We start from the raw sequence: 18,080 nt of genomic DNA, 5'->3' as shown, positions 1-18,080 counted from the left end.
TGTCTCGTATTCCCGGCCGCTCGAGCGGTTAGCGTTCGTTCGATCGATCTTCCCGGATAAATATTTCACTCGGGACGAGTGGAACGATGTCGGGGCTCCGGTTAAGCGAATCAGAACGCGAGATAGAAGCAGATACAAGCGTCGCGCGTCACGCGTACCGGGAAAACGGGCGCGCGACAAGCCGGTTCGTCGTAACGACTGGTCGCGCGATGAATCGCGACGCGTGGTACGGTCCCTTGAACAGCCACGAAAGAAAAGCAAAGGCGTCCTCTTACCTCCAAGTAGCCAACGGGTCCATTGAAGGGATAATCGCCGAGGCGGCGTTCCTCGTCCAAGAATTTTCCGGCTTTTCCATTCACGGGCGGGCAGAACAGCCCGTAATTGAAGCTTTCCTTCAGCTCCTGCAAGCGAGCACGATATCCAGATTAATCGGGAACCAGTTCCGTCAGAGGGACGACCCGCCACCCCCGTTTCTACTGAACACATACTACCTCATGCAGGGGACATACTCGGGGGATATACACGCGGACGAAACCGCCGCGCCGTTCTTGCGCGAGCCGATCCGCGGGAACGCGCCGGTTCGGATAGGAGCTCGTCTTTTTTATCAGGCGATTAGAAAACTAGCATTTGCGTCAGATCGAAATAATCGGTCGCGAACGGTTTTCACCCTCCGCGATACAAATGTTCGTTTTCGGATCAGCTACGACGTGTACAATAGAATTCTCCTATGTCAAATCGAGCGACTGAGAGTCACTTCGAGCGCAAACAATTAACGGATGCACTGAAGGTAGATTCCTCTCCTCGATTCCAGAAGGGCGAGGGTTAATCCGTATCGCAGCCCTTACTTCGCGAAAACTACCAAACGTTCCCGCGTTCACAGAATCCAGGGTAACATTCACCGAGCCAAAGCGCATCCGTTTGACGTCTGAACCGTTCGAAGTTTCGCGTGCGGCGAGACACGCGGCGGAATACTACCGACGCACGATCGGGAAGGGTCCCGCGGAAAATATCGCCGTTAACGTTATCCTCGTCGGCATCTCGTCGAATTATTCGGGGAATATTTCGTCGGCGTTCTTCCCGGGCCCATTCCTTCCCTCCGTCCGGAACGAAAGACATTCCATCCCCGGCGTAATGAAAGACGCTCGATCTCTCATCCCCCGATCGTCCTCTCTCGCTCCCTCGCCGGCGCGTTCTCCGTCCCAGGGGAGGGAGCGGAGAGGATGATCCCGCGCCGCCTCCGTTGAAATAATATGCTTCGATTTCGCCGACGACAGGCAGTAAAGTCCGGAATTTACGGACTGCGCGCGGGGAATTTCGCCATCGTTCTTCCTCACGCGCTGCGTGCCAGCAGGTTTCTTTGTATACACGCCACTCTTTATCTTCGCGGCGGACAGGCCTCGTACGTTCTCCGGTCTCGTCGTGGGACGCGTCCCTCCGCGGGACCGGACCGAGAGAGAGACTCTCTCCTTCCCTTTCGCCGCATCATTCGCGAGCGGATCGGCCCTGGAACCGCGTCAGACGGACTCTCCGCCGAGGTTTCCCACGATTTTCACCCCCCGCGAACCAGCGCCGCTCCGATTCCGCGATAACAGCGGCCCGAACGCTACGCTGCGCTTTCTTTCGCTTGGATCTTCCTGGAGAAGGCTGAGATCCTCGGTGTTCCCACATCGAGCTGGGGTTCGATACTGAGGGTATCCTGATTAGCTTGTATCACTGGATGGCAAGAATCTAGAGCTGCAGGGAGGGTTGGGGCAGCTGGCAGTAGTTTTAGCGATTTAGATGGATAAAATTGAATTTGGCTGGTGAATCCGAGTGCAAGGGAACATTAGGGGTTGATAATAGAGTAGTTATGTTGTATGGAGTGTGTTATTGGAAAGTAACCTTCGGTAATTGTGAACTGCTTGTCCATCTTTCGAAAGTCTGTAGCTGCTGGGAGACTTGGTTCTAGAGAACTGGCAGTAGTTTTTGCGATTTAGATGGATAAAATTGAATTTGGTTGGTGAATCCCGAGTGTAAGAGTATATTAGGGGTTGATAATAGAATAGTTGGTTCGTATGAAACGTGTTATTAAGGAATAACCTTTGATAACGGCGAACTCGCTCGTGTATCGCCTTTCATGGTAAAGCCTGTCGGCTAGCGAACGAGCAAGAGTTTCTTCGCTAGTCCAGCGATAGAAGAGTGTTCAGTCGACGACTCTGTTAATTACTGCAGCTCGGTTCATCGCGAATCTCGGCAGCCCACGTGAAAATCCACGAAAGCGGTGACACGCTGCACGCCTGTCAGCGAGCGGACTCGCGCGACGCGGACGTGCCCGTTAATCACCGTCGAGCGTAGTCCGGCGCGCGAAAAACCAGTCGCCGTGAAAAACGAAAGTCGACTGACGGCCGAGCGCGTTATTAAGGCAAATGAGTGCCCCGGTTTGGTCACGAACCTCGAAAACGGGTCAATTCAGCGAGCCGGGAGCCGGTCTCGCCTCGGATCTCGCCGGCGCGAGCGTCGCCGATCGGCGAACCCCGTAAATCACGCGACGAAACGAATCCGTTCGCTGAATCCGTGCAATTATTCGGAGCGGAACGCGTCGTCCCCGAGAAATCAGGTTCCATTAGGCCAAGGAATGCCGTTCCCCGCTCACGCCGAAATCGGGGATCAAAGTTCGGGGCGCCGACTTCGGACACCTCGTTAGCGAACTTCGCCTAGTTCTTCTACCGAGATTCTTCTACTGGTTAGAAGGATTGAATAAACGATTCTCGTTTATTCACTTAACACTGGGACTACCGTACCGGGCGAAATGACCGGCTTCGAAGTGTTTCTTTCGTAATAATTGACATCTTAAACGCATTGACCATTCGAAATGATCGTGGAAATGAATAGTTTCACTTGAATAATAGAATGAACACACTGAAAATAATCGATTCGTTGCAATTTTTATTAGCATTACATATTAATCGCATCAAATGCTCGGTAGGTTTAGTGTTACAAAGGTTCATTATATTCTCACACTCGGTAGAGACGCTTAGGAACAGACTTCCACGCAGCACGGTTCCCCAGCGCTGTTCTCCGCGAGTCTGCTCAACGAACGATATTAGCGATAAATCATCGATAAACGATGAATTTTTACTGCCGGAGTATCGGTATGTTCTATCGATAACTGTCCGGTCATCGTAGACGACAGCTGGCGTCGAATTTCGCCGGCCGATGAATGGCTTCAATTATATTGACAGTGAGAGCTATCGAAAGCGATTGACCAGCTGCGAGGTAAAGCTATCGCTGCGTCACTCCAAGCGACATTTCAATCTTGTTTCTAACGCTTTATGAGTCCGATTGCGTGCTGCGCGCCGATAAAAGGAATCGTCGTCGCACCTTTGAAGTTTAGTGGGTGATCAGGGAAGATTGATCGCCCTACGACGCGTGACAATTTAGAAACACAGCTCCTTCGTTGTTCATTAACCTTCGCTTCGGGAGATCCTCTCAGGTGCAACTTTAATGATTTATTACGAAAACGACGAGTTTCCGAATCATTAGACTTCCACGTTCATTCCACAGACGCGACACGAGCGGAATATTTAAACACTTCCGTTTCCTCTCGACTGGAAACTAGCATTGAAGTCGATCAAATCCGATTCAGGAAACTCGCGATTAATCGAAGGACGTTACCTGATCTGTTTCAGGACATATTCCATGTTCCACTGATTGGTAATTCGTGAACCCGAATTTTCTGGGTCCCCGTCCGAAGGTCGCGGATCCTCCCGGCGCTGGAGGATCGGGCGAGAGGAACGCGTTCAACTTGTCGGAAACGTTTCGTTCCGACGGAAAGTCGCCGGCGGGGCGAAAAACGGCCACGAAGAGACGGAACACGTGCCGGCTACGGTACACAGAGCCCGTGCATTACCACCATACGCCGCGTTTACCGCAAAAAGCGAGCGGGGAACGAAGAGAGGACGAGAAAGAGAGAGAAAGGGAGAGAGCGAGTGCCAGTCGACGCGAGACGGAGAGGAGAGATGCACCCAACAATCATGGCAACAATAGCCAAGAGTGGAACACGTGCCAAATTAAAGGCCTCGAACGAAAGTACCGAGGTGCGCGAGTGTCTGGTCCCCCGTTTAAAACGTCTGTGATGCACGGGGGTGTGGCTGAGAATCAGCCTTGGAGGAGAAAGAAGGAGAAAGAAGAAGACACGCCACCGAAAGGGAGAAAGGGCCTAGCCACAGAGGGACAAAGCGATCCGTCTCGCCGAGCGGCGCGACACGGCTGCTCCGCGCGGTTCCCGGGTTTTCCTTTCGAACCCAGTTCCCCGCAGATCCGAACGCTTTGCAGCCGCGAAACACCGGCCGCGACGATTAGAGGGCATGGCGCCGGGGGTGCGCGAACAAAAGGGGCTCGCATCTGCGCGCGCTCGCTAAAGGAACGAAATGTTCAAGTGTCCAATGAATGATTTCATTATTTGCCACGCGATTATCATATTGAGCTGATGATAAAAGATGTTTCGTTTACTTAACCAGTTAACTGTGGAATTTAGTTGGAGAAACCTCTGGTTCTGCGCGCAATAAAATCGAAAAATAGGGCGTGTACTCGTCGAACGCAGGACGAATGCACGTAGAGTATATTTTAATGAAGGATCAAAGAGAAACAAAGAATTACATGTTTATGCGAAGAAATAGAGAATTCATCGCTGAAAGAATTAATTAACTGGTCAAGATACCTAAGAAATTTCAAAGTGAAACATTGAAACCAAAACAGTTTTCCACTTCGATCCACGAGGAACATCGATTTTCAATCGGAAAACGTAAACCGAGTCTTCTCGAGCGATATTCGAAGACGAGGTTCGATCAAAGTCCCGTAACAGCGTCCGCCAGCGCGTACCGTTTTCGCGGCAGATTATTGGTCACGGCGACCCCGTTCGAGTTCGAGACGATTATCGGAGGCCCGTCGGTGCGTTCGCAGGCAGACACCCTCGTCGTAAGGGTTTCCTTCGGCCGGCGATCGTTAGCGGGCCGGCGCGCCTCCGGCGTGCAGCGCGGAGACGAAGAGGAGCCAGCGGGAACAAGAAGAAGTAGAAGAAGAAGAAGGAAAAAAAGGAACGTCGACGAGGAAGCTTGGCTGGACGTTCGTTAAATTTCGTCTTCGTTAGCGAGAACTCCGTCTCCCGGTTTCTTCCTCTCTCCGTCGATTGTCGGGCCCGTGTAAACACGCCGGGATCCGGGCGACGAAGAGGAAGCGGAACGAGCAACTTCTTTCCGGCGAGGAAAGAATTCGCCGGGGGAATCCTACCGGAAGGAAACGAACGGGAGAGAGCTTTTTTACGCGGGCAGAAGGGGCGGCGGAAACAACGCGGAAGAAGAAAGACAAATGTTGATCTTGCCGGGGACATTTAACGACGCGGACCGCCTATGCCCATCGTTTTCTTTTCCCTCTGCTCTTTCGGGGTCCTGATGGAAAGCGTAATCCCTTCGAATCGCTGGAGGTACCGTCTGCTGGATGGACGACAGCTTCAGTTGCGGGAATGGCGTTTTATTTAACACTAGGATTGCGGAACACGTCAATTTGACGCACACTGAGTTTTACACATTATTTGTTAAACGTTTACGTCAATTTTTATGCATGCAATTTCACGAATACGTATCCTGAATTTTAAAGCCCAAATTTCCAGGATCTAAATGAACAAGTATCAATTGTTCTAGGAACAATAGAACAAACTGTACAATAAGTGTCCGTAAATCTAGTGTTAACTGGAACTGCCGTACTAGTCGACATTACTGGCTACGATCCGTCTCGCGATTATTGATATCTCGAGAGCATTGAATATTCCGAGCGACCTTGAAGATGAATAGTTTCACTTGAATATTAGGAGAAATGTCCGAAGAAACTGAAAGTAATTAGTGTTTTATCTCAATATTTCACGTAGCAATGCGAACTTTAATTTGAAGCATTAAATATTCAACTTCACAGTTTCGTTGTATCGAGTCACGTGACTGAGAGTCACCTCTCGAGTGCGAAGGGTTAAGTATCAACGCGGAACGATTCTCGTGACGCAGTGTTGATTACAGGTACTTACAATTCAGCAAGCGATTTCTTCCCGATTCAATTCCGCCGTCCGTGTTAACGCGTTAAACGGAAACGACCGGCAATCCGGGGGTCGTGTAACCGGCGAGTGGGTGTACACCGGAAATTCACCGAGTCCAGTTTACGGGAATGGATTTAACGCGATGGAGCGATCGCGTTTGGGCTTCATTGAAAAGCAAACGCGTTATAGGAGGACACCGGAGTCGGGACACGTTCCGACTAATTAGGAGGTAAACCGAAGCACTTCGAATCAATATGCGCGGCGGCACCGCAGTCGCCGTGCGTCGGCCGAGGCTAATAAATCGTCCTAAATCCACCAATCGGATTTCCCTAAATCCCTGCGGCTCGAATCGCACGCACGCCGCCGCGGCAGTCTGATTTTTTTCGATCGGGGGGAGGCCTGGTTTTATCGTCTCGCTGGGAAACCAGATCGAGACGTCAACTGACACGAATAGAGGATCGATCCCAGTCGCTGAGGTAATTCTTTGTCGGTTTTCAACGAGTCGGTTGCCGCGACCGCCGATCACCGTTGGAAACTGATGAATCCAGTCGCGATAAGAAGATTCTCTTCGAATGAAGATATTTAGCAATGCTTTAACTAGATGGTTTACTAAGAACTGTGGAAGTGGTAATAGGTTCTCTAGAGAATAACGTAAGGACTGCAGATTTCTAAATAATAGGTGAATAGATAGAATCATTTACTCGTTCCTTCGTCCTTTCTAGAAAGCCCTTCTCATAGTTCTAAATATATTGTATAACCACATCAAAAGCCAAAACATAAATTTCCTCAATTTTTCGTTCCTCGACCTAACCGCATGGCTTCCGAGCGACTCATATAATAGAGAAACATCAGATCTATAAATCTCCGGATGACCATGCAACGCAACTTCGCTATAAGAGAACAAGTATATTCCATAAACCGCAAAAGCTCTCGTAGCACGTCGAGCACCGGCGAAAAACGCGGTTCGTTTTCATCGAGCCGATTTACGGCGAGTTTACAGTCGCGGCGAGCGTATGGAAATTCGGTGCCCGGCGGAAAAACTCAACGGGCGCAATTCTGATCGCAATTATCCGGCGACCGCCGGGCAAAAATGCGAAGCGGACCACCGAAAGCGACGCTCCTACTCCAATTAGCGGCGCGGTAATTGCTTCGTAAGAGTCTTAAGAAGCCGCATAATCGGCGCCGCGCATAAACGTGCCCCGGGAGTTTCGTCGATTAACCGAGCGCGCGAGAGGTCGCGGGGCCACGGGAAAAAACCGTCTCGCAAGACAATATTATTCTGCGGCACGAGAACCCTTTCTTTCTTCTCGCAGCTTTCGGGCCTGGGACATCTCGAGGCGGATCGAGGCACTGTCCATTAGCTTCGTGACGAGAGATCGAAAAAATGCCACTACAGTCTTTGATTTTGAAGCTGATGTTTGTGTCAAGTGCTAGCTTATTGTTTGATATTAATTACCATAGATTCTTACCACTAGGTTTACGGGCATTTATTGTACACTTCATTCTATTATTCCTAAAAGAATTAATGCTCGTTTATTTATTGGGGAACTAGAATTCAACGCAGTTGTCATTTCCGACGTCCGCGTCTCGGGAACTAATTCACTCGAGTTCAAATTGATCTGCGACGATAAAGATCTCTCCATAAGGTGACAGAAAAATCAGTTTAAAATCCGAGGGCCCGAAGACGGTCGACAAATCCCTTAATTTTTGGGTCACTCCACCGTCCGGAATACGCTCGGACCATTTATCTTGCGCGCGGTTACTCAATGAACCAATTGCGTAACTTTCTCCGTTGCTCTCTCTCGCGCCGCGAGTGTCTGTCCCTGGAATATCAACGAATACGCCGACCGTCGACCGGAGGATCGTAACCTACGTCTTTGGAGTGAAAGTCGGCCTCTGGTCGTCGGTCCTCGCCGACTCCGTTTCTTTTTTCCTCTTCTTCCTTTGGCTCTCCTCGCGCCCCTTCTTTGCCCAATTTGGCCGGCGAACGTCCGACGGCCGATCGAATTAGAAAAGTTCCCCGCCGACGACGCGGCGGGCTGGCTCGTTGGAAAAATGCATAAATGCATGAACGCGTCACCGGCAGCCCGGGATTAGGGGAATGGACGCGGGCACGGTCGACCGCGGTCGCGGACATTTGCATCCATAAGCGGGCGCAATTCGTTCCGCGCCCTGCGAGTGGACACGCGTGCGTCGCTCCGGGACCGAGGGGTGTGCGGCCTGCGAGTCCAGGAAGTGGCTGTTTCAATTTCCATATTAGAACTCTCCTAACAATGAGAACGAGTTACTTAGTTCCTCGTGGAAATTACAGTTTATTCCTCGAGATTCCAACTTTATTATCGCTGCACCGACGCGGACGGATTTCCTTCGAAATTCGCAAATGCATCTTAATCCTCAGTAGACGAAGATTCTTTAACCCTTTGGGTCCGAAGTGCTCTTGGTTTCTCGCTTCGAGGTTCACGTCGACGTTGGTTCATTCAATTACAGCTTAATATGACGCTCTATTTATTCAAGAATATTTGGGAGTCATTGAAATGGTACAATTGTGATACTACAAATATAGAAAAAATTGTTAAAACAGGTAGAGATATGACTTGACATAAGACTGCTAAGGGTTAAAGTATAGTAACAATCCACAGATTCTGTTGAATTAGATGCAGAATGCTTAAATAATAGAGAATAAGGAAACTATGTACCTCTTGCTTGAGTAGTTCATTTGTAATATAGTATTCCTAACATAAGAGTTTGATCATAGTAAATTGATATTCGTCTGCAAAGAGTCAACCGTTTCAACGATTGCAGAAGAGAAATCTTGAAACGTGTGACTTTGAGCTTCTTAGTTCCAGCGTTAACGCTTCTTTCCGCCTACGATTCATTAGGATAACAGCTTCATAAACGGAAGAATATTATGAAATTCAATTATCTTCGCTAGGATAAGGAGCCACAGGTTGTCGACCCCCGAGCCAGTCGATTCCCGGCTCGACACAGGTCCGTCTTGCCTCCCGCGAGCATTTTTCCACGGTTTCGCCCGGGAATACAGACGCGGCGAGCCGTGTACGCACGCGTGTACGTGTATAAATTCCGCGAGGAGCGGGGGACGCGCGTATGGGGGCGCGTTAAACGGCGAGACCCTTTTGTACGGCCCTGTATGGGAGAATAATGGTCGAACCGTGTCTCAATCGTGCTTTATGGGATGTAATTGCGGTCTGGCGAGGGGCCTCGCCGATGTTGAGCTTGGGCCAGCTCTCGTGCGAGTCGCTCCGAGGAGGAAGGGGGGGAGAGCCCGGCGAGATAGAAGCGTTACGGTTTTAACCTTCGCAACGAACCACGAAACGAGTTTTTGCGAGCGGCGACGCGCGTCACCTTCGACGGCCAGCGTCGCGGAACTTCCACGGTGAGCATCGACGTCGAACGTCGCGATGGCCGACGATATTTCTTCTTCGACTCCTCGTTTTTTCATCCTCGTCCGTCGCGAGCACCGTCGTTTCGAGGCAGCCTCTTCCTTTTCGGCGATTCGGAGCTGCCGACGCTTACACGGTTTCTCGAGGATTCATCCCTTGAGTCGCATTGAGATTGCGATCGATACTCTTTGGATCGAGAGTATATTTCTCGAAATGTGTCTTTTGTGTATTAATGCGTCGACGCTGTTTGGAATCGGAGATGGACAAGATTTTTAACTAGTTGATTCTTCGGGAGTTCGATGAAGATTTTATACTTGAAATTATTGTATTTGTTGGTTTATGATACTAAGAAGCGAAGAAGAATTCACGAGGTAGACGGCGTTTAGTCAACGCGTTAACGATTTGCAATCGAAAGCTCCTCGGTGAGAAACACTGAAGGTTTCTCGATGAGACGACTATCGCGACCATTCTGTTCACAAACGAGAGTCGCCATCGAACCGATTTCAATCGAGTTTCGAGTACAGGCCGCGCGAAACTAGGCATCCGCGCATCGTTAATTGAATTTCCAAAGAAACGAGCAGGCCGCGCGGACGACGCAAGAAATCAACCGGATGGAACGCGAGTTTTTCTTCGCCGGCTGTAACGCCAGCGATCCTTCATCGGCCAGGGTCGTCACCCTCGAGTATTTTTGACCCGGCGGGTTCCGGGGGACGGCGCGCGAGCGTCTCGTTTAATTAACGGCCGCGGGACAGGACCCCGTACAAATTGCTAGAACAAATTCGCGAATTTCGTTTGCGCCTTGCCCGGTCAATTAGAGAGTTCCGCGAACGCCGCGCCGCGCCGCGTGCGGGGTGGGGCGGAAACGCGGCTGCCAGCCGAAATGTCCTCGTAAACGGACCGGTCGCGGTCGCCGCCGCGAAACGAGGAAGAGGCGAGGGAGAAAGAGGCGCGCCGCGATTGGCGGACGCGCGCGGGGCCCGTTACGAAACGGCCCGCGGCCGTAAAACCCGAGGATCTCGATGTTCCACGAGATTACGAAATCCCGGAATTCATAAAACGCGGGGGATCGAGGACGTAACAACAACCGCGCGCGGCCCGTTCGGCGCGCGTTGATCCGCGGCAGTCGCGGGACGAGGGGCCCGTCGGGCCCGACGACGCGCGCGGGACCAGCCGAGGCGAGATGGGACGACGAAAGAAGAGGCGAGGGAGAGGCCAGGGCCGCATTAACGTCCTTATCCTCGAATATCAGCCGATAGTCCCATCTTAACGCGAGATTTACGCGCGTTTATTTCAGGTTTCATTCCGCCGTTCCTAGAAGATCATACGTCTGTTCGTGCAGTTCGCGGAAATTAGTGGGAATTAGCCGAGAACAGAGAATTCTAATGTGAGTTCGTACGATTGCATGGATCAAGATCGACGAATCGTTACGGAATGATGTTCGGGACATTCGATTCCCGTGAAATTGACGGGTTCCGGAGGTCTCGCGTTAAAGGCAGGTGCCTAATTGGTCGCCGAGTATGTTGACCCTCTAACTCAGTGGTTCTCGATCTCTTTGGTCGTGGTCCATGTACCTCTAGAATCGTGATACTACATTCAGGTGAGGAAGAAGATGGAAAGGGTAATGATAATTTTCTCGAATTGCCAGTTTTAATCACCATATTCCTCTTCTGCGGAGCGTAAGCGAGGGAAAGGTCATTTTGACTCCGATGTTTGCTCTGAGGACGGCGATGATAAATGAGTTTGCGGAAAGATCGTTGACTGATCGTTTGCATGAAGGATTCATGGACGACGCTTCAATGAAGAAGCTTGGTGCAGCACGAAGGAAACTTTGGGTAAACAGACTCTGTTCTATCGCTGGGACGGTTCGGCGAAGGTTATTCGCGCAATTAAGCGATATCAACGGCGCAACTTCTATAACGCATAGACGCCTATCGATCGCTCGTAGAAGGATAACACACATATTCCAATTAATTCCCGGCGTACTCTCGCGTCCGTCGCGTCGAGTCGTTCGTCGCGCGTCGCGAAACGCCGATCGCCATCGAATGAAATCATAAAACCCTTTGTCCGTTAATTCCTCTTCCGAATTCCCACGGAATTATTCGTTAATCGCGTCGCCGTGGGCCCTAGGCGCAGCGCTTAAAGTGCCTAATGGATAAGGCGGCCCTGGAGGAGAGCGAGAGAGAGAGAGAGAGAGGCGGAGAGAACGAGGAGAGCACAAAGGCGAGTGGAATCACCCGTGGCCGGACCAACATCGGCGTTAAAGAGGAAATACGAGCCATAAACCTTCGATGTATGCGCTGGGCCGAGGGACGGAGGGAGAGAGGGCGAGAGAGGGAGAGAGAAAGCGAGCGAGACGGACGGACGGAATACGAAATCAAATTGCCAAGGTGGCCAAAAAATAGAAAAAGACAGGCCGGTGGATGTTTAACGGGCGGAGAGCTCTCTCGCGGGAGAGCCGGCCGAGAGACTCGCAACGGGGACGATGAATCGATTTGCCGTCCGAGTCGATAATCTGTCGCGTGTTGGTGGTAGTTTCAGGGAATGCACGCGCGGATGGAGATTGGATATACCCGTATCCAGCCTCCGACATCGCGGACGCATCAATATCCGTCATAACGGGCGAATCCGTGCCCGCGAGCGCACGCGGACTCCGTTTCGCCCGGCGGACCCGCGGCCGGCGCGCACCGGCTGGCCAAATATTTACTACGAGACGCGCCGTTTTCGGGGTTTCTTCTTATCGCCGGTCGGATCGTGGGATTCCGTTGGCGAAAGCCTCGAATCTCACCCGGAAATCGGCCGGGCTGATAAGATTAGCCGGGAACGAACGGTTCGACCGCCGTAAACGTTAATTGTCCCGATGAAGATCGTTCGGCCGAATCTCGAAGACGGAGAACTGTTATTTCGGGATTCTTTCTTTTCTCTTTGCGTTTTCGTGTACGTCGGGCATTCCAGCTTCGAATTTCCGCGTCGGAGAGGAGACTGTTAGTCGGTTGGCTCGATATAGCGGAATTGATAGGTCTTTCGTATAATGTTACGCTTCGAGGTGCTCGTATGAAGTCACTTTGTTTCTAACTTCCGAGTGCAAAGAGTTAATTAGCCAGATGCGCGGCGCAGTCCGGCGAGCGACAATTATAGCGCTAGTCATTATGCAAATCGCTTTGTTGTTCGGCAGACGCGCGACGCCGGTTTATAGCTTCTGCTGTGATAACGCCGAGTTTCGGATGACATACGCTCGACACTGATCACGTGTATCGAGCGATACGTTTGTCGGTGGCCGCTCCGCGCAGCGCGAAATTGCGAATAAATTCGGTAACGCGATTCGAGCGCTCGCGACGCTTGTCTGGCGCAACGTCACGTATAATGGTTCGAACTGAACAACGATGATTTACGACCTGTCCGGTGAGACGAGGTTAGCAAACGTGATCAAAAATTGCGCGGCTAACTTTGGTACGAATGATCCGACGCCAGTGTTTCACCCTTTGACATTCTTTTCATACGACGTTCAATTATATGAGACTCTTGAATATGAAAAGGAAAACAGTATAGATTGATCATTTGTTATTTAACCGTTCGACTTAAAAGTGCCAGCATCGGTTCACAGAATCAAATAAAATTTATCTATCCTAACTATTTATCTTCATTTCTGTTACTATCAGCTTGGAAATGAACAAATTAAACGTTTAGATTATTTAGAACTTTCTCGTGTGAACATAGAACAGCGTCATTCGTTTCCAAAAGGTCAACTCGTGTTTCGTCTGTGTCGAACGATATTGAAATATCGTTTCATTAATTGTTCTAACGATCGAAAGCGCCGGTTAGCAGCTGTTCGCCGTCGTCCGCGTTCAGCGAAACACGACGACGACGCGGAAGTGGCTGGCGATGAAGCTATTATCGCCGAAGAGGCCAGTGTTACGCGCGCAGCTCGCGTTTCAGGAGCACGCGCGCGAGCTGGCAATGAAAGCGAGTTCGGAAATTATCCGGCGCAGCGTCTTCGGGCAGAAATGCAGCGACGATTGCGACACCGATTGCGTCACCGTCCCACGGCGACCGGGAATGTTTTATTCACGAGCGACGCCGGCTGCCGATCGCCGCCGTCGATTTTCAGGAATCCGTTGATGCAACCAGCTCGAAGCTAACTTCGCTCGCGATCGACGGTACCGGCTCCGCGCGGTTTCCTTCGGCGTTTTTCGGTTCCCCAGTTTCCAGGGAACGGAACTTGATTTGCGTAAATATCAACTGGATCAGCAGATCGCCGTTAAACGCTGTCTGGTAGAAAAGATGCGATAATCAATTTATAAGCAACGTTGCTGAGCTTACCATTCGGAAATGGCATTGAAGAATCAACATTTTGACTGCCAAGTGAACACATCGAAACTTTATGCAAGGTATTTCTTTATGTCAATTGCAAAAAATATCATTGACATTTCATCGGAAAATAATGAATATTTATTGAGAAAAATATTCTCGAGGGCAAAGGGTTAATAGAGCGGAAACTAAGAAGTCAAGATTCTCCATAACGATTATTCTATTTTTCTTGTATCTCATATATCCAATAAAATTCGGCTCCTTCGACTCTTCATCAGGAAGATTAATGTTTCAGTTTATGTAAAAATGATGTCACCGAAATTCAAGCGACGTGGCAGTTAGAGTAATCGAGAAACGGGTAAGATCGTACGCAACAATGATCGACACCGAAGAAAACGTAAGGATTCATTCGATATGCTAGAAGTTACCACAGAAACGACGAGTTACGGAATGACCGAAGCAGCGAATTACACTGTTCCGTAGCTCGCGTTCTGTTCCATTTGTTTTACATCGCTGCAGGTGCTTGGAATCTTTCATCGTAAGCTTCTTCTGTGTATGTTTTCCGTCGTCTGACTCATAGACGCAGAATCTCAAAGGAGATCGTTCGCTAATACGCCGCGTTATCTTTTTACACTTTGCACGCCGAATGCACAGTTGTTTCTTGCGCGGTAAAAGAACCGTGACGAGCGGATCGTTCGTGTACTGGTTACAAATTGCGCGGAAAATGACGGTCAATCGGTGTAAATCCTTCTAGGGGTGGATAATCGCGGAACGATGCGAAAAAGGAGGAGCGTATCAGCAGGAAAGGCGGCCCGCCTCTACTTTGCTCACCTCCGGACGCGATGGCTCCCAATTATAGCCGACTCGCGTAACAATCGATTTCCTTTCCGTTTCTCCGCGGTGCCCCGATATCTACACATCGCGGGGCTTCCGACTTCAATCGATATCGATTGCATACGCTACACGTATCGCGGGAACATCGAGTTTCATTGTTTCTAATTGCACTGTTCGCAATTACTATCGCGGAAGACCGAACAGCCGATGGCTACGGTTTATCTGGACCTTATCGGCACCTACATTCCGATCGGTTCCGCTCGAAATATTTATCTGCTTGATATCGAGGCTGGAATTTAGAACATCTCGATCTATTCGTTATCTAATTTTCATCGGTCGTACGATCGGGATTTCATTTTCAGGGAATAGAAGACACCCAAAGCAAAGTTATCCATGTTCTCGATTTTACATTTGACACTTGACCCTTCCAGAGCTGACTCTGTATTATTTTCGAATTCAACAATCCCCTAACGTATTAACGCAAACATAATAATTCTATCCTAAAAGTACAGAACCTCGATCGAACGCCCAAAGAATCAACTAACCAACAACCAAAAATCCCTGCCGTCCATCGACGTCGGTTCCCATCGAAGCGTTAATTCCCCAGCATTCTTCGCGACGAGGAGCATCGATACGAGAAAAGAACATTCGCAATGAGAAAGACCGTGGAGCGCAGGGGTTCGAGTTACGGCTCGAAATCCTGATTCACCTCGCGACCAAAAAACGAAACGACCCCGGCATTCGCTGAATAATCCCGTCTCGTGCATCAAGCGGCGGGGACTGAGCGATAAGTCTCCGCTCAACAGGTACCGCGGACGTCGCGGAGTCGCCTCGCCGGGGAGGACAAGGGTTAGATTAAGGAGCGCGGCCGGGGGAGAGAGGCAAATGGGCGGGAATCGCAACAAGAGATAAAAGGGGGTGGTCGCGAGCTGGCCTGCCTCGGCGGACCGAGGAATACCGGCTCCGAAAACTTTCGGCGGCGACTTGTTTGCCCACCCTGTATAAGTGATAAAGGGACAAATGGGGGGACGAGGCGAGCCGGAGAAGATCCGGTGTCCGGCGAGCGCGCGCCGAGGGCTCCTCTCTTCTTTCTGCATCGGCCAGGACTTTAGAATGCAAATTGAACGCTACGAATCTGCTGCGCCGCTCGTACCTTGGGGACAGAATCTGCTTAGGTGGGTATGGACAGCCGATGGTATGCCCGGGCTTTCTCGCGTGTACCTACGCTCGCGGAGCCGTGTGCGTCTAGACATTTATACACCGTCCTGTCCGGCTCGCAGTGGCGTAACCTTACGACGAATGCGATTCGGCCGGGGTGGGGACTCCTGCCGGTCGGCTCGGCCCGTTGGATCACGTGGGATAGATAGCGCAGGTTCTTCTAAAAATGTACAGTCGCGGTCAAAAGTTCCTGGACCGCTTTCCGAATCGAGTCCGTGCCGTCGATGTTGTCGTTCACCCTTTGACTAGAGTTTCGGATGTGTCCGTAGTGTGCGATGGGAATTCGATCGCGATGCGCATCGGGAGACTTTTGGTTAGGTTTCTGGAGCAAGTATGTCGGAATAATTGAAACTGAATTTTAGTGTATTAGCCCTTAGCAGTACTATGTCGAGGCAGACTCGACATTCTATTTCATTGCAACCACTTCTGTGTATGAATTTGAAATGTGGAATATGTAATTCTGACTTTCTGCAATCGTAGTGTGCCACGGTTTTTAAGTGGATTATAATGGTTTTTAAGTGGCCTTTAGGCGCTAACAGTAGTCAAAGGGTTAATGCAAAGGGTATGGCTATGAGATACTAATTGTAATACGTTGAATACTATAGATTAAATCGTTATTGTAATAGGAAACGTTAGTTTATTTTTTAAATAATGAATCAGTATTCTTTGTTTCTAAAAGAATATATGTAGAGAATAGACGAGGTTTCTTTATATTAAAAATTTATTGCTTTTATCGTATGAGAAAAGTTCGAAAAACGATCCAATCGGAAACTTTTGAACGTCACTGTATGTCACGACCATCGCACAATGATTCTACACGTTTCATTCGATGGAGAAGGATGTAAGAGTGTTCTCGTAAAATGTAATACGATGAGTTACCGGATTTAACGCCTGTTCTATGCGAAATTCCGTCACATTTCGTCGTTTTGCACAGAGAACGCAGTCGTTGCACTCGCTACCTGAACTGATACTCGTGTACGAGGACGATAAGGAAGAGATCGAAACGTCGATCGAAATAAATTGTATTCGACGCGCGACGAATGAAGGATCGTGGGGATACCTTTTATTTTCACCGGCTCCTTATCGTTTCCTTAGTAGCCACAGTGTTGCAGTCTGAAATTAGTCTCGAAGGAAGCGGTTGCTATATGATTATCTCCTCGAAAATATGAATCATAGCGCATTAAATATTCCACGTCATTGTATAGAAAAGAAGATACAAGGACAACCGAAGAAAAATAACAGTTTCCGACACTTGCTCTTCGTAATCGATCAACGATTCAACGATGTCGATGTAACTCGATACACGGTAGTTTTCATATCGGTAACGCTACATTCTCCTCTGAAATAAACGATCTGCCAAAGTAATTACACTTGCAAGGAGACGGCAGACATAAAAGTCTGCTTTTCAATGAAGTCTCATGCATCTTGCAGTACAGTAGAAAGGAAAATACAAACATATATAGTCATACATCTAACAGACACACAATGTTACAAACTAGAAAGTCATTTTGAAGGTTTTTCTAGAATCTTCTCAGATTCTTCTATCTGGCCCTCTCTTTATGAGATCAAAGCATTGTTACGCTTAGAATCATCGTGTTTCCACTGTTTCCTAATTTAACTAAATAACATTCCTTCAATCTTTTATTTCCCTTCTCAGTACAAAATTTGGATGCATGGGAAGTCTAATAATTTTAGGGTAGTTTCTTTGATTCATTAAAATATTCAATATTACAACTAGTGCAATATTGGAGCCAACAGAGTGCAAAGGGTTAATACCTTCACGCTGCAAAAATCGATTGTCACTCTCCACGAACGCTTAAAAAGACAATGCCAAATAATACTCAATTATCCCCAATAAACAAAGAAATAATTTCATTCTTTACACTCAATGTCTACCACTCGCAGCAAGACGTTAATTCCCCTAGCACCGACCGGGCCAACACGTAACCCCCGCAAATGTAACAATTATCCCCGGTTTATTAGATCGTTTCTCAGCGTCGCGTAAAGGAACACGTTCCACGGGCCCGTGATCAGCGTCCTCTCCATCCTCTTTTCTCGGAGAACGTGACCCGGATTCGACGTTACGCCACTGTCCACCGGCGTCGGCCGTAAGTTCGTATAATACGAAACACGGGAGGCGCACGGACGGCGCAGCGTGTGTACTCGCGTGTGCACACGTGTGGCCGGGGGGTTGCAGGAGGGCGCGGGCGCGGCGAGGTATAAATGGAAATCTGTATTTATGTTAGCGACGCCGGCGGTGT

The 18,080-nt window shown here is 49.5% G+C and overlaps 1 protein-coding gene across 10 annotated transcripts in view; it reads right to left on the bottom strand.

Moving 5' to 3' along the window:
• The window catches only part of Prosap (SH3 and multiple ankyrin repeat domains prosap), a 266,877-nt gene that overhangs the window by 29,397 nt on the left and 219,400 nt on the right, over window positions 1–18,080 (bottom strand). For all 10 annotated transcript variants that reach the window (XR_012998868.1, XM_076368719.1, XM_076368725.1 and 7 more), the window contains one exon: window positions 276–401. Coding sequence is in view for 9 of the 10 variants with exons in the window: in XM_076368719.1 (XP_076224834.1) it covers window positions 276–401 (126 nt within the window). In the remaining variant the exon portion in view is untranslated. The remainder of the gene's footprint in view (window positions 1–275; window positions 402–18,080) is intronic.

This window comes from Nomia melanderi, chromosome 6 (genome assembly GCF_051020985.1).
Source record: "Nomia melanderi isolate GNS246 chromosome 6, iyNomMela1, whole genome shotgun sequence".
Classification (NCBI taxonomy): domain Eukaryota; kingdom Metazoa; phylum Arthropoda; class Insecta; order Hymenoptera; family Halictidae; genus Nomia; species Nomia melanderi.
This window is presented reverse-complemented; position numbering and strand designations above follow the sequence as displayed.